The sequence below is a fragment of the Aulostomus chinensis genome, chromosome 16, assembly GCF_037954235.1.
Source record: "Aulostomus chinensis isolate RoL2024-O1b breed Wild chromosome 16, RoL_Achi_v1.0, whole genome shotgun sequence".
Classification (NCBI taxonomy): Eukaryota; Metazoa; Chordata; class Actinopteri; order Syngnathiformes; family Aulostomidae; genus Aulostomus; species Aulostomus chinensis.
In genome coordinates, this window is record NC_141335.1 from 24,811,675 (window position 1) to 24,832,116 (window position 20,442).

General features: G+C 45.7%; 1 protein-coding gene across 1 annotated transcript; it reads right to left on the bottom strand.

Annotated features, from left to right (window-relative positions):
* Positions 1-1,259: 1,259 nt before the first annotated feature.
* On the bottom strand, positions 1,260-5,851 carry dact2 (dishevelled-binding antagonist of beta-catenin 2). Its single transcript, XM_086180170.1, has 4 exons — positions 5,443-5,851; positions 4,074-4,206; positions 3,699-3,989; positions 1,260-3,579 (listed from the first exon to the last, which is right to left on the bottom strand). Exons 1-4 carry the CDS (start codon positions 5,713-5,715, stop codon positions 1,697-1,699), a joined length of 2,580 nt encoding a protein of 859 aa, XP_086036296.1. The 5' UTR covers positions 5,716-5,851; the 3' UTR covers positions 1,260-1,696.
* Positions 5,852-20,442: the final 14,591 nt, after the last annotated feature.

Genomic DNA, 20,442 nt, shown 5'->3' on the forward strand with positions numbered 1-20,442 from the left:
ATTCTGTCAGCGATGAGCCAACTCTACAGCTGAAAGGGTCAGCCAGCACACAAGGTCAAGCTGACACGGTCCTGCTTTACTCAACATCAAAGACAAGTCCAGCGCCACTCCTGCTCCTTCTGTGTCTGGTCAAAAACAGCAGCACTAATCCCTCCGACCTCTCGCTGCCGTTCCTACGGGGAGGACAGAGGTCAGCTCGATGTACAACCCCCCCCCCCCCCCCAAAAAAAAATGATTCACTTGTACAAAGCTGTGGAGTTAAAAAAAAAAGAAAAAAAAAGCTGTCTTTGATGTGAATTGTAGTCTTTAACCTCTGGACCTTTCTTTATGTGATGCATAAATAGGAAAATAACACACTATTTAGAGAGCCCTTGATGCCATTTCTTCTTTGAATGGCGCGTTTCTACCTCAAGGAGCGAGAGAAAGTCTCACTCTGAAGGGTTAACAATGCGCCTGTCGCGATGATATCTGCAGGGAACACAACTTCAAAGTAAAATTTGATGAAATACTGAATTTGTTTGTCAGTTCTGTAAGCTTCTTAGTTGAGACCTTTAAGGTCAAAGTAGCCGCCTGATGGGGGGGAAACATTATTACATATGACCACGGGAGAGATGTTTGGAAGGCCAGTCGCTGGATTACTTTTACCTTCACAAGTGGACTTTTCCTCACCCCATCTTTGAAGGAATTTTAATGGAAAGATGCCAAGGCAGATTCTGGAAATGAGATTATTTTTAAAGTCTGTGCAGCTGCCTATTGTATAATCCCCCTATGACAGCTGAGAAACCAGGAGCCTCTTATCTTCTGTCATTCCTCCTAAATCCGCTGTTTCTTTGCCATATACACCAACTGATTTGAAACCCTCGTGTCCTGAAACCTGAGCTTCACTGACTTAGTGCATGGTCATGTTTTAGCTCTTCAGAGTAAATGTGTTTACTTGCATTTAAATGTCTGGTAGCCCACTAATTAAACACGACCGTCTGGCCTGATTGTTGAAGCTGCAACTTATTAAACCAGCAGCTGAGCACAGTCAGGAAACCAGATAAGGAGCTGTTGGAGCTATCTGCGCTAAATTGGTCAACCCCAGCGGGACGTTTGTCAGGATTAAGAGATCTTTTTTTTTTCCAACATGTGTGAGAGTGGCAGGATTATTAACTGTATTGATACCAGAGCCTCTCTATCAGAGAGGAATGCTTGATGGATATAAGAGCAAAGATGCATGCATAAAAAAACTCAGTGCAAACTGTCTCAACATAGATTATTGACAATTTATTATAACAGACATGGGGAGTCAAAAAAATCAAATAGAAAAATGAATGAAGAAGTTAACAGAAAATACACTATTTAGTGGAATAAGGAAAAAAAAAGATTTGTTTTATTTCTCAACATACCGACAATTATATAAGAGACATTTTGCTCAGGAAATCGTCAATGACGGCCACATGCTATGGGATGCTAATTACATAAGTATTTACAAATAAGTGTCAGTATAATTATTGTGTTTTACATGCTTTTATACAATACACCTTTTGTACAGACTTGGTTTAAATCACTTTTTTTTCCTTTCAACAACACAGTCAGTGCACCGATGCAGTCCAGTTAAATGGCATCAGTGATGAAGATGAAAAACCAGGCGATGATGTCAGAGCTTTTCCTAGAGCCCCTCCCCCAACAATTACAGTTGTGCGTAAGTTAACTACTACACCAGGGTCATGACCTTCAGCGAAGCGGGTTGGAACCGGCGAATCTTCTTTTTCAGGGCTCGGGAAGCTTTGATGCGGCAGGCTGAAGGCTCAGGGCGTGGGAGCTGCTGAAGGGTTCTTCCGGCTGCAGTGGGCCCCAGTGCAGCCTCAGCCCACACCAGACCCCCCTCCTCCTCATGGCTGTCCAGCTGCTCCCCCTCATCCAGGGACAGGCTGCTGTCAGAGTCTGAGAAAGACTGGAAGCTTTGGCTTGACTCGCTATCTCCAAAGCGGTTGGTGGTGTTGTCACTCATCTCCCCCTCGCTGCTCTCAGCGATGGTAGAGTGAAAGAGTGAGGCGCATTCAGCTGAATACTCTGACTCACATCTGGGTGGGTAGAGGCTGGACATGTGTAAGGGTGCTGGGGGGTATCTGGCATTGAGACTGGCTAGGAAAGTGTGAGAGGACATGGAGGATTGGAAGGGGTAAGGGGGTCCTATCCACTGGCCTTGCTTGGCACCCATACTGCGGACCATCTGTATGCTCCCTACTGCTGGTCCAATGGGCTCTTTTGACCTCTGACGCTGAACACATGAGGCCTGGAACATCTCCATTTCAGATGGCCACTTGGCAGCCCCTTGCCTCTTCTTCCTCTGATCTATAGGCTGTTCGTACACTGCGCATTGCAGTTTCCGGCTTTTCCCGGGCTTGGTAAAAGCAGGGATGGGATGTTGCTTGGGATAGACCTTGTGGGTGTACATCATTCCCGCACCACAATGGCTCGAATCTGAGCTTGAGCCCTGTTTGCGCTCTTCTGCGTGACAGGTGCCAAGTCTCTGGGTGACTTTGCCTTTTCCTGATCTTCTCAGTTCTCCCTTGGATCCACTGGACTCTCTGGTTCTTTCACCAGACGAGTAGCCGTGCTGCTGCCTCGGTGCTCGAGGCTTCTCATTGCCTTTTCTTCTGAGTTTAACAGCTTTGGTTTTGCGGTCTGCCTGTTTCACCTTGACCCTCTGAGAGCCAGCAGGGACAAATTTGGCATGGACAAACTCAGGGGAGGCTGTGTGTCCAGTGTGAACCTCAAAGCCTTGACTCTCCTCAGTGCTGGAACTGTGAGACATGTCAGGTCTTTGCCTATGACCCTTTCTTTCTTGGGGCCCTATTGCTGAATTCTCGCCACATTTCTTCTCTGAGTGGCTTCTCCCTACACTTCCGTATTCTCCCTGGGGTTTATCGCTCTTCCTCAGAGACAAAGCGGTAACCTCGTCAGAGCTGTACTCCCTCATGGCAGCAGGGTAGGAGCACCCGTATGAAACCTCAGGAGCCCTTACTGACCGGTTGTGTGTGTTATCAGCTGTGTCTTGACTGCAGTATGTCATGCAGTGTCTCTTGTGGTCATTATCTACCGGTATGGGGTTTGTGGTCTGCACTGCAAGAGGCTGCAGAGGAGACAGCTCTCTCTGGGGTACTTCAGGAAACACAGTTATGACTTCAGCTGGTCTCCTGTGATAGTCGCTGTTTGTCTGCAGGGTTTCTGTGCCCATTTCACTCTGGAATTTGCTTAAACTGCGCTGGATTAACCTGTCAATGTACCCCAAGGTTTTCATATTATAACCCATTTGGGCCCTCCGGAGTGTGTCATCATGAACTGGGGGTCTGCCCTCTTCAAGAAGTCCAGGTGTGGCTATTTCAGCCCCGGGGGTAAAGATTGGGCTTTGGAGAGCCACAGCATGCAGGGGGCTGGGGTACTGGTAGACTTCAGTCCCACTGCGGGACACCAAATTGCTCTGGAACTTGGGGTCCACTGCGGAGGTCTTGAGGTTTGGGCACATTGTAGGTCTCTTAGTATCCACAGATTTGTAGAAGATTGGTCCTTGGGCCATCATCCTATCCAGATCCCCTGAAAGGCAACAGAAGTAGTGATGAACCTTGCACCAACAATTCTTACTGAGAATTATTACACAGAAAAGTGCACATTAACTTGCTTGCCACAGTGGCTTAAATTAGAGATGTGGCTACCTGTTGACACTGGTCTTGGTCGTCCCTGCTCAATGACAGTAGTGCTTGCCCGAATCCTGCTGCTGCCAAGATGGACGCCTGTAGCCCGGGGAGGGTTGGGCTGGGTAGTGCTTTCATCAGCTGAGCGCCGGCGGCATTCATTAACTTGTGATGGGGGGCTAATGTGAGAATTAGCAGGGCTCATGGGAGGGAGAAGAAGGCTTGTCTGGGAGGAAGAAAGGCACTCGCTGTACACGGAGGTGCAGGAGTTAGACAAGGAGCAAGAGCCCCCATCGCTGAGCTCATAGAAACCTGGAGATGGCATGAAGGATTACTCGTAAGTATTTTTTCTCAGAACTTAATAGTCATGCGCCTAAAAGGTATGTGCCTCCTGACCTGAACTTGGCCTGCTGTCACTCTCCAGTTGCTCTGTGGAGGCCTTACTCACATCCAGCTTCAGCTCGCTAATTTGTTGATCCAGCTGCTGCAAGTGAGTCTTCAGTCCAACATCCTGCTTCCGAAGACGAGACTGTACAAAAGGACACGTAGTATTTGAGCCACTAATCCCCAATATGTCCAGCTAATTAGATCAGGACAGCAAGTTTTAAAATAACACTCTGACAAGGAAAATGAAGCAGAAAACTAAAGCTAGCGATGCTAGTTTAGGTGAAGGATGCTCTAATGTACAGCAATCAGAGAAACTAGACAGACTCAGCTGTGGCTGATGATTAACCCCAGCAGGACATGGGGGAGCATGGAAGAAGCAGTGGTGGGTAACTCATTTCTCCCCCACAGCGAGGGCTTGGCCATTGTGTAAACTGTTAGAGGAGGAAACCTTGGGGGTTGGGATGATGAAGTGTTTGCTTTGCAGCTACAGCTGGTCGTGACTGTTACGGTTACAGTTGTTCTCAATGTAAGGGCTGCAAAAAATACCCTCTACTTTCACGCTCCAGTAAAACCAAGCATAGTTCAGTGCGTTTTTAGATGAGATGTAGCAGGTATGCAGAATGAGTCTTTGGGTGACTAAAACACATGATTTAACTCTCCCTGCCTGAGAATTACACAACATATCTTTTGATAAACCTAAGCACGTCTGGTGAAAGGCAAGCATGATAATCCCGGCTCAGTTATAACAGCAGCAAACATGAAGACAGGTTATCATGAAGATCTCCTCACACCCTGTTGTCAGGAGCATTCAGAGGCCTGGCTGTAGAGCACACTTGAGAAACAAGAACAACAACAACCACAAAACACCATCTTTTCTTTTAATTTTGAGGCATTAGAGTGGTTAATGATTGAGGGTGCCCCCCTACAGTCCACAACACACACACACACACACACACACACACACACACACACACTACTCCAAGTCCCCTGGTACAGCAATGACCCTTGATTTATGGCACCTATCCTACTTCCTACCCCCAGCTGAGAGCACTAAGTGTGTCTGGTAATAACTGAAGACCAGATGAGCATCGGCTGATTTATTTAATTAAACAGTAAATTATTACAAGCCTTTATGGTTCCAGTGTTTAAGGATTTTAAGGAACTATTAGCTGATTTCTGAGATATATATCTATATATCTATAGATATATAGATATAAATATATATATAAATATAAATAAAACACACACATTAGCTGATTTCTGATTTATATCAGAAATCAGCTAATGTGTGTGTTTGTTTGTTTTTAAAACACATTCACCTGCACAGAGGTATTTTAACTATCTCGTTTTATTGCTTTTCATTTAAACAACTTCCTACCAGCTGTTGCTTCAGGGCTGAAAGCGTCGCCTCCAACCTCTGCTCCTCGGCCCCCATCATCCCGGCTCCCTCGGGACCAGCGTGGACAGAGGTCACCGGCTCCTCTCGGTCCACCCTCAAAGCCCAGCTCACCATGTCGCTCTGTCTGTCTCGGAGCAGATGCAGCTCCTGCAGCCCGGCCAGCGCAGCCTGCAGCCTCTCCCCGACCCTGCTGCGGTCCACTGCGGCTGCAGCGCTCATCATCCCCGCATAAGAACCCTTCCTGCTCAGCATACTAGGGAGCGGCGGGGGCCGTGCATATCCAGTAGAAAGATGTCCTGGTCGAACACTGCGCTCCTCTACGGTCCGCTCCTGCTGTCGCCGCCGCTGCTGTCGACCTACTCGGATTTTAAACTACCTGTTAGAATGAATGTTGAGCACAGAGGACAGGCTAAGCCCCGCCCACAGAGCAAATGGCCCGCCCTCCTATTGGCTGGCCTGTAGTCCTTGAACATCTGTTACTAATCCTCCCCATTCAACTCTCCACTGGAGCTGCCCAGACTTGTACTGACTTCATCAGCATAATGCCACATGGCACGACGTTCATATTATTATACGAGTACCACTATTCCAATACTGGTCCACTGAGATGCTCAACATAGCCTACAGGAAGTGATTTCATGGAAAATGAAGGGTTACATAGTCCCCATCATGACGCAACCCCCCCCCCCCCCCCTTAAAAGGGAACTTGTGCATTTACAAAGCTGTACACTCTGAATTTATTTAACATCACTTCTACAAATGCGACCATCTCATTAACTCGATTTACTCCCGAGAGCTGCCTGGTATATTTGGTGTCGAGAAGGAAAAGCCAGTATCATGGCCCCTTTGGGTTGAATCATTAACGTAGACAGAGTCACTGCGCCCCCTGGTGGCTGTAAGGAACAGCAGGCGTGAAGTCTTTCCTGCGACACACAGCTGCAACCTATTATTATTATTATTATTATTATTATTATTATGTGGTTATAATGACTGTGTTGTATCATTTTACACGTCTCAGAAATGTTTAAATGTTGCGTGTATTGTGACTTTGTTGACAGTGTCATGTCTTGGTGGAGGGAGTCCTCCTCACCAGACCTGAGTAGCACCCTAATATCTTCTATTCTGCTGTCATACTTGTTACTAGTTTCTGCATTTTACATTTTTCAGAATTGATTAAAAGTGGAACACAAATTACTTGATGTTACACAGCTCCAAACAGTTTGACAACATGACAGTAAAATCCAGTTCTCCAAAATATGGTTGTGGTTTATTTGTATATTTTAACTCTTTAGTTGTGTATTTCAGCATGTCGGCTTTTTCCCACTCAAAGCAGCACAACATCAAAAAATACATTGCAATTTGGAGATGTCCTCATCAGGTCATGAAATGTGGTGTGAAATGCCAAGGTGTCGTTCAGTCATCGACAGGACTGAAGGAAGTTGATCAGAACCATAAAAGTAAGAGTGTGACACTGAGCCGCGTCCTGAGGTTCGTGCGCAGTTAGAAAGGTTTGTGGTTGTTTTTTTTCCTGACTCAAATTGAGGGTCTGAGGTCAAAGGGTTTTGCAAATCGTACAGATTTTAAACCCCCCTGAGGCAAACTGGGATTTGTGATCTTGGAAATCAAATGAGATTTGATTTAATTTCATCTCCCATTTCATTTCTCCCATAATAGCGTTGATATTATTTGAATAATCTAATTCCAAACTGTCTGGCAGAGAGGCTTGAGCTCGTCCCAGTGCTTTACACAGCACATGAACCAAGACTGCATTTCATAATGCAATTTTTTTGTTTCAGGTTCTGCGAATATTTTCCCACCATACATATTTGGAGGCACAGTATGAGACGTGGATGAGGAATCATCCGAATCACACGTTCATTTATTTACGAGGCCAAACGTTCATCAAGCTCTCCTCCCCGTGTCAGCAGCTTCACAACAATGTGCCTCATGCGCCAAATAGTCCTGGTCATCAGTCTCCGCCAAATGAAACACAGGTCCCCGTTTTCAATAATCTGATAAGGCATCAATAAAGGAGTGATTGGGCCCTCATCGCAGGCCAAGGCAGCGCCAGGCGAGACTGCAGTCTATTCACCTTCGCTGCTGCGCTGCATCTCTCGCAGGTGGGGCGATGCTTTCATCCTGGTATCTCCTGCTATCTTAAAGCTGGAGGTTCAAAGGAAATACTGAAATACCACAGGCGGTGTACACCTGTGTGAGTACAACACACACACACACACACACACACACACACACACACACACACACACACACACACACAAGGAATGGATTTAAATTTAAACTTTGCTATTTTAAACACTAGAGGGCAGTCTTACACTGCTCACACTTGAAACATGTTCTCAACTGTTGTCTGCAGGTGGTGAGAACATTTTATACTTTTTTAGATCGTAAGAGTGAATGTTGCTTTGTTCTAGAAAGCAGGTTCTCCCAGCTGGTAACTTGTTTACCCAGAAACACGTCCGTGTCACGCTGACGGGCCCCTCATCCTGCTCACATTAGAGCAAATACACAGTGCATTGTGAAGCCCACTCCTCACAGGGATCGCGTCATGTCTTTGTGATGCTGCTGGCATACAACACTGCATTGTGATGCCTGGATGTCCTTCTGCCCCCATCCCCTTCAAAGCTCTTCCTACAAGGTGACATCAGCTGGGGTGCCCTCTTTTTTTGGCGATAAAGTTTGGGCACCGTGTAAGACTCAGAGCTGAACAACAACCTCACCTCCTCCTCAGATCCAGAGAGCTTTGTCTCACTGGAGGTTTCTCTTTGTGTGGTTTCCTCTTTGTGCGCTACAAGTATCAGCAGATGCTCTTTTTTTTATCCACTTAAGAAATGATAAAGCAGCCAAAAGTTGATAACGAAACAAACAAAAAAAAAAGCACACAGGCAAGGATCCCTTTCACTGTATTCATGTACGTGTGCAGTGGAAACAGTGTGATAAAATGTTTGTACCTGCTCAGGTAGATACAGAGGGAAACAATGGAAGATGCTGCCACAAACAGGATGTGAGGGATGGAAGTCGAGGAGATAAACACGGGGTGTTGTCATATGAGGGTGCGTGTGTGTGTGTGGATGTGAGTGAAAGCTCTCTGTAGATGGAAAAACACAACCTTTTCACATGTAGCCATTATGAGCTGACGACTTCAAAGGTGGAACATCTGATATCAAACATTAGTCACTCTGATGCTTCAAAAGAGAGAATTCCTCTGATGGATGTTGTTGATCTCAGGCTTTTTACAGGGGTTTCATATATTTTCACATATTCTCGTGTGTTTGTGTTGTTCCCGTTGTGTGTTTGGGGATTCCCATGCAGGTTCTCTGATTGAAAACCCCTGTCACAGGTATTCTGTCATCAAAGGCAAATACAGAGAATTACAGAGATCAAAGTGGCTTTTTGGGAAGCTGCCCTCTTTTGTCACCTCGGCTTCGAGCAGAAGGAGGAACAGCAGCTTCTGTGTTGCGTGAGTTTAAGACCTGGGTAGATAGAAAATAATGTTTTTAAGCTCGATAGGACATACATGTCCTTGTTTTGAACATCTTTTACTAACCTCTGTGCTGGTGATGTAGGGTGGACTGGAGACAGTACGTAGTGGAGTTGTCTCTCCCTTCATGTGGGACAAATGTCCACTGGGACAGGAATTATTTTGGTGGTCAAAGGTCAAAGGGGTCAAGGCAGCGTCACCTGTGCGTCATCTGTTCCATTCTAGTGGTGCAGCAACGTCTCCAGGGGATTTCTTCTGATTGCCACAAGCATCCACTGGGACTTGCAGATGAACGGAACAGTTTTTGTGGTCAGAGGTCACTGATCCAGGCACATTTCTCCGAGGCAAACAAATATCGTGCCGTGTTTGAGTCAGTTCTTTCTTTTGCTCTGATTGCCTGGTGGGGGAACCTGAACACGAGGGATGTGAACCGTACGGAGAATGTGGCTGGTACAGTAATAGATGTTCCCCAGATATCTCTGATGCTGACCACTGACCAGCCGGCCCACAAGACCGGGTCCAGTCTAGAGTGACCACCCCTTCACCTGGACTTGAGGCCAAAAACCATAGAAGTAAAACACGTATGTTCCTGGTGTTATAACCCCGAGGTTCTGCTCATGAAGCCTGGTAGCGACTGCTCCCGCTGCTGTGCTACGGTGCTCTGCAGTGCTCAGGGACCGTTTATCTTTTATTCTGTGCTCTTGAATTCGTATTGTTCTTGCTTTTGTCACTCAAACTGTCAAACGTGTTTCTCATCTGGGACAATGAAGTGAACCGATCTGAACTGAAGTAGCTGTATAAATAAACGAATGAACCACAGAGAACCTTTCACACAGACTCCCACTTGTAGACGTCAACGCGCAGCCACCCGCCAGATGTCTTCTACCTCCTCTTACGGAGTTGGATTTTATTTCCGAGCGAGATTTACTGCCAATGAAATGTATCTGCTCTTTATCTGCCGCTTCTTATTTAAGGATCCTTTTGGAGAAAAGCTTCATGTGGATTCGTCAGTACGATGGTTTGAAACCTTATATGTATTTTTTAATGCCCCGAGTGATTCCGATCTAAAAGCTCCAACTTTATCTTGCTGGTGAGACATGTCAGGGATTCCTGCAGGCTGCTCGGGACATCCCCAGTGTTACAGCTACCGAGGGAGCAGAGTTCTTTTTTTAAATTTCTCGGACGCTTCCAAAGAAGGCCTCATAGTCAGAGCTGCACCCAGGAAATATTTCCTATCGTTGTTCTGTGACGCCGATGGATGTCAGACAAAATGACAGTTTCCGAGGTTCTATGGGTTTTGTTTTTTGTTTTGTTTTTTGACACATGTTCTGCTTCATAGTAGCGCTGGAGTTCCTGTCAAAGCTACTCGAATGCTCATTCATTGTCAGCGGAGCAGCTCCAGGACTTATCTCCTGATGACACCCTAGATTAGAGGCTTGTTTCTGTGGCTTTTTCAGCTTTGATTAGACGTTGTTCAAGCCAGAAAATGTTGAGTGAGCTCTCCAATGTTGTCTGGGTTACTTTTCTTGCTTCAGTAGGGATATTAAGTTAAAGAATGCAGTGGGATATTCATCAAACCAGTCATGAAATGGGTTCGCTTGGCCACATCATTAATGTGTTTAACACTCAGAAAGCAGTCGTGTCATGTTTTCAGGTTTTCTGTCAGCCCACTTGTCTGCCTGAGCCATTGCAAAATCGTTGGAGCACCTTGAGGGATTTTCTTCAAAGTTTATCAAAAATGTCCGCTGGGACTCATGGATGTACTGAAAGGATCTGAGAGGTCAAAGGTCAAGGTCAGTGTTACTTCACATTAACGCCGTATCTCAAGAACACCTGAGGGGAATTTCTGTAAACATGCTGACAGTATCCACTGTAAATCCAGGATGACCTGAGGAAAAGGTCAGAGGCCACTGGCTCATGTGACGGAGGCGTGCAACCACAGTGTGGTATTTCCAGGTTTTGTTGTAGTTTATCGACACAGATTGGAGGAGAGAAAGTTCCAAGTTCTGCTAGCGGGCTGTTTGAGGCTCTGCTTCGTTCTGTCTGAACCTGATCAGCTTTATCTCCCTTTATCATCTTGTCCTCCATGTTCTGAACAACCTCTTCAGAATGTTCCCATAATTCGCCCTCGGAGTCCAGCGCCTCTGCAAATGAGAGAGACCTTTATGCTGTATGCTCACAAAATTATCTCCTCATCAAATTTTATTTGAGCTGAACAAATTTCTGTTTATTCAGCAAGTGAGGGAGACTGGCTTCCATGCCCTACTCTTGCATGTCATAAAGACATCAGTTTAGATTTAACCAGTTTGCTTTAGCTATGAATGCAGTGAGCTACTTTCAGCCACAATTTAAAGCAGTAGACGGTCCGTTCCTCTTGTGTGACAAGCCGGGGAGGACGTTTGAAGAATGTCTTTTTGTTCTGTGAAGCCCCAGAGAGCCACTGTGTCATGCAGCATCAACGTGAATCTGAAGTGAGTTGGGTTAAATCATTTTTATACGTTTAGGCCTGTTTACACCAACGAATATTTCATAAAACCTTGAGATTTGTGCACATCGCATTGATTTGGGCTTCAGAGGGAGAAAAGCAGGACTAACTGGACACAAGTCGAAAGGACGTAATTTACCTGCAGCAGCCGATATTTCAGATGTGAATATAAAAACGTCCAGGCTCATACAAGGGGGACTTATCACGGCGGGTCTCAAATGGCCCATATCGTTCCATCGGCAGGGAGACAGACGTCACATCGGTTTACGAGCAGGACATCTCATTAAAGTGTCACTCTTGATGCCTTGCAGCTTAAGAACAAACCCTATTTCATTTAATAAAAGGTGGAAAATCACTCATAAATGATTTCACGGTTTAGTACAGATCCCAGCCTCTCTGGTCTGCTTGCTTTCACCTCTCCACCTCTGCCCCCAAAGCAGAACAGACGGTTGATTCTGTTACACAGAGTTTATTATTACAGCTCTGAAAGAAGTACTTCTGAACAATAGAGTTAGGCAACAATCTCAGCGTGTACAACAGAATGACATGCTACATTTCTTCTTTTGGCTCCCTTGTGAAATAGAGTCAGCAGTTTTGTGGTAGCACAACTGCGGTTCAGTGGAACTGCCCAGACAAATGTGAAAGAGTGCAAGTGAAAGAAGAACTGACAGGATTATGTCCTGTCATAAAATTGCGTACAGGTCTCCTGTTGTATGCAAGTGAGCAATTGGCTCTTTTCCTCTAACGCCACCTTGAGGTTGAAATTTGTGGTTTTTGATTAGATTTCTTGAGAACCAGATTTGATGACTTTATTGAATTTGTGTTCTTTTTTGTTTTATGCATTGTGTTTCTGCTTGTAAGGGATGGGAAGCTGTAATGTCATTGAGCCTTACAACACAGTTGTTTTGTCCTTTGTGCGCTGTTTATGTATGTTTATCAAGATGGTGGTGCAGGAAAAAGCCTGGCTGTGTTGGAATAAAAAAGAAAACAACTAAATCCGCTCTTGCTTTAGATGAGCAAGTTTCTTCTTGTACACAGGAACTGAGGGCAGATGCGGCTTTAGACATCCACCGAGTTATCACAATGCATTCGCAACACTACCTCAGATACAGTCGATCCAGCATTGCTGTGTCTAAACTTCCCTTATGTCTGCTCAGCATCTGATTCTGGCTTTTGCAATATTTAACTTTGCTTTTGTGCTGCGTCTCCATGCAGGTGGGTGAGTTTTTCCACCTGTGTGGGGGTGTGAGTTTCCCATGCCCTCAGGGTGGTATTAGAAACAGTCTTTCCACTTAAAATTGACATTCATCAAACATGGAAACACACATCTGCTCCTTCACCTGGAAAAAAAAAAGGAGAAGGTGAGGTTTTGCTTCAGCTGCTTCTACAGCACAATGCTGTTGACACTGATGAATTTGTGCTGTGTGTTCTTCAGCAGACTGATCCTCTGCTCCAGCCTGGGTGTCAGCATGTTCGATAGCTGGCTGGAAGCTTGTTCAAGAGCACAATAATTTGTCCCAGTGAGGAGATCAAATGTAAAACCCCTGGCTGACCCCTGAACACTTGCTCCTGAACCCTCCAGCCCCTCCTCTGTTGTGCTAATCCTCCTGGAGCCCTCTGTGGCAGCTCATGTGGCCCAGAGGAGATGGACTGGAGGAGATGAGACTGACAGCACCAACACAGCTGGCCTGCAGAGCCCAGCGCCGCATGAGACTGGAAACCTCCGAGCACCCACTTTTATAAAATGTGACGACTGCTGAAGAACATTCTCGTCCCCCCAGAAACCTCCCGGTGACCAGTGTGGGCTGCAGTCTGGTGATGCGATGTGAGTGTGTTTCATTAAACACAGGACCACACAAGACTGTTGTGTATTTCCATAAACATTTGAAATAAAAGCAACATCTATCAAAAGTGCCAGATTAAAGTTTGATTTTGCACAAACAAAACTTTCAGCTGGTTTTCCAGACTCTCACAGAGCAAAAGTATGTACCTTTGCAACTTTCATGTCCTTAAAATGACATGCAGCCCTTCGCCAGCCTCTCGAGGGAACTTTCTCTCCCCAGATCTTCATTGAATTTTATTCTCATTGGAGTCGAACACACAAACATGAAATCGACAAGTTTATTTGTCATTTAAGGTACAGTGAATCTGGTCAACAGGACACAATAAAAGAAACAATCGCTACCAATCTCTCCCTGAGGAAGAGCAATTATCTTTTTTATTCTATCAGGGAAAAAGTGAGGATTAGGAGTGTTTGTAATAAGATAATGGCCAGCAAATGTTTGAGAATCCCTCCTCACATATTTGAAGAATGAGAGCTTGAAACTGTCCTGGCAGATCCCTTCAGTTCTGAATGATATCCTCTTCTGACCACAACTTGACACCTCAAATGGAGAGAGCCAAAGGTCAAGCGGCGGGCCCCATGGAGCCATTCATAAAATGCCAGACAGTTGTTGGAGGTGGATGCTGAGAGAGACTTTCAGCTCTTAGAAGTCTTAAATTTGCTTGGCCTCATTTGCTCAGAATCTTCAGTCTCCATTATGTTTAAGGAAGCTGGATGAAAATAGCAGTGACTTCAGGACACGAGAGATGCAGGAGTGGTGGTGGTGAGAGCTTTTATTGCTTTTCCTCTAAAATGGTTCAAAAAGCACTTCTGTAAATCCTCCCTGTATCACATATCAGCACAGGTATTTCAGAAAGAACAAGTTTTATTAGAATCAGTGTCCAAGCTCTGAATTGGTTTATCACTTGGTTGGCAAATACGTTGATGGAGCGACTGATGGCACAGACATGTTTCTGGAAATGACAGGGTGCTGAGTTTCCCTGCTGCTAGAGCCAAGAGCTGAGACGCGTGATTAGAAAGGGAAATTTTTTGGGGGTAAAATTAAAAACTTGATCCCTGACATTTTCTTCTCGTGAAAAAAGTTGTGAACTACAGGGGAGAGGCAGGGGCCAAGGAGCCATAATATAGCCCTTCTCTCCAAGGCCAGGTCTGACGCAGGGAGCCCGATGCTCTGCAGGTAGGGACAGAGCAGGTCTGTGTGTGGAGCCAACCGCAGAAACCCTGTCACCTCTCGCTGCCGTGTGGAATCCCCTGTATTCTGTCACGAGCAGCGTCCCACGACAGCCACATGTTGACTCTGTTAATTTGTGAAGCGTCACCTGTATTTTGTGTCACACCGATGTAGTCCAACAAACTATAACTCTTCCTGATGCAGAATTGCAGAAGAAACTCTAAAATGAAAAGTTCCACTCTCAAAAACCCATTTGCGATTAATTCTACGCACGGGAGTGGACATATGGTAGTTCAAGCACATTGCAACTTATATACATGAAAATGAAAGTAAAACCATGTCATAAAAAGTTACTGTTAAAAGTGGAGTAAGATAGCAGTTTTGGTGTGATAGAATCTGTTCCTCCTGTGAGGTCCAGCTCACGTCAGATCGCCCTGCCAGTTAAAACCGCCATATACTGATTAGTTCCTATCAGTTCTTGTGACGAGGACGCGCCCAGCGAGAGGTCTGGGTATCTCTCTGAGTATCTGAGCTATGTAAACTCACCGCTGTGGGTCATGGCGCAATATCTCCTTCCCTGCTGTTACTGAAGGAGAAGATGGCGGAAAGATTTCTCTCACAGTTGTGATCCGCAGGATGAGTCACTGATAATGTCATCCTGGTGATGTGACAGAGGAAAGGGCCACGGCGAACCAGGTAAAGCCTGCATTTTCAGTGTATTGGAGGAAACGGACGGAAAAGGAAGAAATGGACGTGTTATTTGCAGAATACGAAAACAGTATCAAAATGTTCATCCCAACTAGCAAAAATAGAACACAAGCTATAAATCTCTGGGAGGTTAAAGTATTACTTCACCCAAAAAGTATATTCAAGTACACACGAATAGGTGTCTGGAGCTGACAACGACATTTTTTCCCTCCTGCATCACTTCTTTGTGACTCTAGAATGCAGTTGAAGGAGGAAACTGGATTGAGAAAAAAAGCTTGTATAATTGATTTCAACTACAGAAGGTCCAGGGGACGCTGTTGTCCATCCATCCATCCATCCATCCATCCATTGTCTTCTGCTTATTCCTGTCAAGGGTCGCGGGGGGGGGGGGGGGGGCTGGAGCCTATCCCAGCATCTATGGTCGAGGGGCGGGGTTCACCCTGGACAGGTCACCAGTCCATGGCAGGGCCAACACATAGAGACAGACAACCATTGGCTCTCCCAGCCACGCCTACGGTCAATTTAGAGTCTGGATTAACCTGGTCCCCTCTTGATGTCTTTGGACTGTGGAGGAAGCTGGAGTACCAGAGAGAACCCACACAGGAACAGGGAGAACATGGAGACTCCACACAGACAGACCCCGTGCCTGTGCCAGGACTCGACCCCGGACCCCTTTTGCTGTGAGGCGACAGTGCTGACCACTGCACCACCGTGCCACCCAATGCTGTTGTATGCAAAGGTGAATTCTCTCTGATTCCAGAATGCAGGAAGAGCCAGCCACGTATATTTAGCTTGAAGCTAATGGTGACCGAGGTTAACAGCAGCAGAACTGTCCAAAAATGCCTGTTAACCAACTATCGTCTCGTGTAAGACACGGCTTTTGCATCCGGATGTGCGCAGAGAAATCCACAGCGGTTGGACCAAACCAACTTGCTGTAGCTCAAATGAAAATGCTAGTTGATACTGAGAGATGAAGAAGACAGAGATGCTGGTGTGGGCTTATAAATTGACTATTGATGGCGGTTTAGCTGTGGTTGGCCATCAGTCTCCATTAGCTTCAAGCTAAATATACGTGTCTGGCTCTTTCTGCATTCTGTAGTCACAAAGAAGTGATGCAGGAGGGGGGAAAACATCTTTGTGATCTGAGGATTCCTATTTGTGAGAGCTTGAAAGGCAAAGATATTCTTTAAGCTTTCGCTGAGTTGTCACACAGAGAGCGCTAGCTGACGGCTCCATACGTCTGCATGCAGTGCGTCTGAACACATGACACCATGACTTCATTCACACTGACTCGTCTCGAAAAGCGTTTATGTGTGGATGTGATGTCAGTCGAGTGCATGGGATAGGGGCTTTGCATGGAGGAATAGGGGCTGTTTGGAGACTGAATGGTGAGTTTCCTTCGGTTAAATGAAGAGTTAAACTTGGATGCTGGGGAATAATTTGAATTCTAATGAAAAAGTAATTATAATATGCAAAGAAAAATATGGAGATTGGAAGCAAAGGGGGCCACACATTACTAAATCACATGTGAAAAGGCCAATAAAAACCTAGCAAAGTGAAGCATGAATGTGGTCTTGTGCCACCAAATATTAGATTATGCAAGTTATCCTTTCAGTCAGTGATGGCGTGGAATTTTGAGGAGGCAACTTAGGCCAAGTCATGTCAAGCCATCAACTACTTTTGCCAGCTCGTCGCTACGCCGTCCCTGCTGTTTGTGATTGATGACCACAGGCTATACATGACCTAGCTCGGCGAGGAGCCTTCCCAGCTCCCACCAGCACCAAACACTGCACGATTTTACTCAGCTAACGTCATTATAAAGAGAGCCCCAATGTGGCCCCATATTTCTCGAATGTTGATGTTTTCTCGAGTGCAAATCACGTCGCCACCATGATGTGGTGGCCGTGGACGCTGTGTTCTGTCTGTGAGGAATCATAGAAGTTGAACCGGATGGATTAAGTGGAGAGGTCGACCTGGAGTATGGAAAAACATTCCTGGGCTGATGCCTGTTTGGAAGTTTTGATTTTCAGCTGGTGTTTACCAGACATTCATCAGAGTTGCAACATTACGATGTTTTTATAAAGATAAGGCTTCATTCTGCTGGGCTCAGTCCCAGTGTGGCAACATCCCAACTCCATCTTAAGCTGCCAACTGTGAGCGTCACATCAGATTTTATTGACAACTATGATGGCTACATCACTGTAATTACTGCAGGGAAAATATTGTCTCAAAGGCTGAGAAAAAGTATGGTCCAGGGTCAAAAAAACAAGCACAAAGGAGGGTTTGTGGCTGAAAACCCTGTTTGCTTACACTGCAAATGTTGGTTTTAATAATTTTGGTAAATCAGGTGTCATGGAGTTTTTTTTTTTTTTAGCTGGAATTTAAAGTTAACAAATTCCTTGTGAGGACAGCGACAGAGATGGCGAGATAACATGGATGTTGAGAGCGAGAAGGGAAGACACAGTGAGAGCGAGTGGGCAAGACTGAGTGCGTGTCGATCTTTTGTGCGGTGGGGGAAGCTGGAGCTCTGAATTATCTACATTGTTTGAAATCCCCATCATTCTTGTGTCTTGGCAGACAAGGCACAGGCCGGGTGTCCATGTGGGTGACTGTAAACGCAACATTCCACGCTGGGTTCAGGATGAGGTTTGTCTCGACTCATCGTCCGTCACTGCATAGAGCTGGCTCTCTGCTCTGAAGAAGCCCATTCTTCTACGCCTTGTGAGGAGGGCACTAAATTCTCAGTGCTGTCATTGTTGAGACCTCCATCACCTCCCCAGATGCCTCTCCTTAATCCACCTCTTGTGAACATCTGCAGTGACGGCCTGTAGTGTGTGGTGCACATCTGGGTTTGCCTCTGTGCTGCAGTAGAAAAACTCAGGTGGATTAGCTTGCAAAATGAAAAAACACACATCTGCAAGAGCTTTGCCACTGATTAAGAACATGTATCTTTGTGCTCGGCTGAAATTTGAAGACATTCTGGGACAAAATCAGCCGAAAGCCATTCCGACCCAGACAAACAGCTCCCTTTTCAACATTTATTTATCTAAGGAGAAGTATTGCTGAGCATGCATGCTCCTTTTCAGCAGCAGCTTGCTTCACGTCTTGAGTAATTACACACATTCACACCAGGGAGCAACTCAGCACGAACGCTACTGTTGGATGCTGAGCAGCAGCTGTAAAGGGCTGGTTATCACTGCATTGCTCAACACCAACAAATATATAAACATAAACATAAACATAAACATAAATCACCAGTGGAGTTGCTAAAAGAGTCATTCAGGAATTTTCAACTCAAATGAATCCAGTTCTGCCCTGACAAGCTTCGATATGTGATGTGTTTTGCAGAGCCTCGTTCTAGATTTGCAGGCGTTTATGTGGCTAATTCTTCATAATGCATTGGGGAGAGGTGTGAAAAGCTCTCCTTGGGGAGCACGCGGGCCCAGGTAGCCCTCACATCTGAAGAGCAACCTAATGGGAAAGCAAACACGGTGATTACCAAGGCCCCTTTACAAGGAGCAGCCTGCAGCCAGAGTGGAGAGCTGCACTTGAACAAGCATGTGTGTGTGTGTGTGTGTGTGTGTCCCTCACACATGCATTGTATCCATGCTGATGTTGGAACTGACTGTAACCTGAGCTTTGACTTTATGAGACGTGACGTTACAGCTGTTGTCAGCTGTCGATCTCCAACATGAAAAATGTAGAAATGAGAAGCGAATCGTGTGAGCGTTGTTTTTTTCATTTGGGTACATAAATGTAAGTGAGCTTTCTTATAGCGACCACAGTCCATTTTGCTGCGCTACAACTTAACTGTTCAGGTGAGAGGTTAAAAACGACAGTGTGTGTCTTGTGTATCAGTGTTGATCAGAATTTAGGGTTACAACCTCCGTCAAGGTCATGTGACCAATCCCTCTTTTTGTTTCCTTATTTGTTTGTCTGTCCTTCTACCAGCAGGATTATGCAAAGACACTGAGGCTGATTTGCACCAAACTTGGTGGAGGGATGCAGCATGAACCAAAGGAGAGGTTGCGGGGCAGATCTGCTCCAAAAAGCTGTGGGTTGTTTTTTTCTTTACATCAGGTTTGGCTGAAGGCGCTTTGCTGGGGATGTCGGCGCTCTCCCAGTGCCTCAGTGACATTTTTCACCATTTGAGAATCCTGAAAACACAAGAATTTTGAGATTTGGCAACATTCACACATTCAGTGCGCCCATGTGGAGCTGAGATGAAACCCGAACAGGCTGCCGCTATCAAACATGCCTCTGTATCACGTCACCTTTAGCTCTGCTGGTCTCTGCCTTGATTCATGTTCTTTATATGAATGGATGAATGATGCTGACGACTGAGAGCTACGTCCTCTGTTTCTGCTGCACTGGGCATGTGCATAGGACAAGAACGAGAGAAAGATGTTCTTACCTCATCTTATATACGATATGTTCTTTGTTGTTATGCATTTATCGATACACTTTTATTCTTTTGAAATGAATAAATTATTCGCAGCATGGCAGCCTTGTGCTGTTGTGTGTAGTGTGTCCTTGGGGACCGAGGCTATTGCATAGAGGGGCTTTCTCTGCAGCACACGGGCCCTCTTCACTCTGTGTTGACTTAGTAAATTACTTGGGATGTCAGGGCCCAACCACAGCTTATCCTCAGAGGGGCGGTAGGGGGGGACGCAGTGGCTATGAGAAAAGATGGAGTGTGAGAGAGATGAAGATAAATCATTGCAGGGGGGCTGGATGGCAAAATCCCACTTGGAGAGTATTAGGCAGGAGTCATATTTGAGGTTTGAAACAGAAGAATCCAAGTCAAAGTATGGACAGATTGTTGTCTCCCCCACTTGCTGCAGCACTGGATACAGCAGCTGCTTGATCTATGAGGATTACTGAGCAAATTAGATTTGAGATTGCAGTCACTTTGCTCAGCAAAACAATGATTACCTCCTTTTTAGTCAGAGCTTAAATAGCACAAAACAATCTCCTAGTGTTCATGGAAAATGTACTTTTTAAAAAAAATAAAAATAAAATCAGTGTTGTAATGTCTCATTTCTAGAGTGTTGAACTTCGCAACAAAAATTTATTGAGTTTTTTTCCCCTCCTCACTTGTGCAGGCGATCCAGGTGGATGGAGGCCAGTCAGAGGGAGTCCTGCGGGGCATACGGCTGGATGGTATGCATGCTGGGAGCTTAAGGCAGTCTGTGCTGCAGCCTGTTAGCAGCCAGACACAGACTGCACACCTGTGGCCCCTCTGTCTAGTCCTGTTTGCTTTGACACCTCGG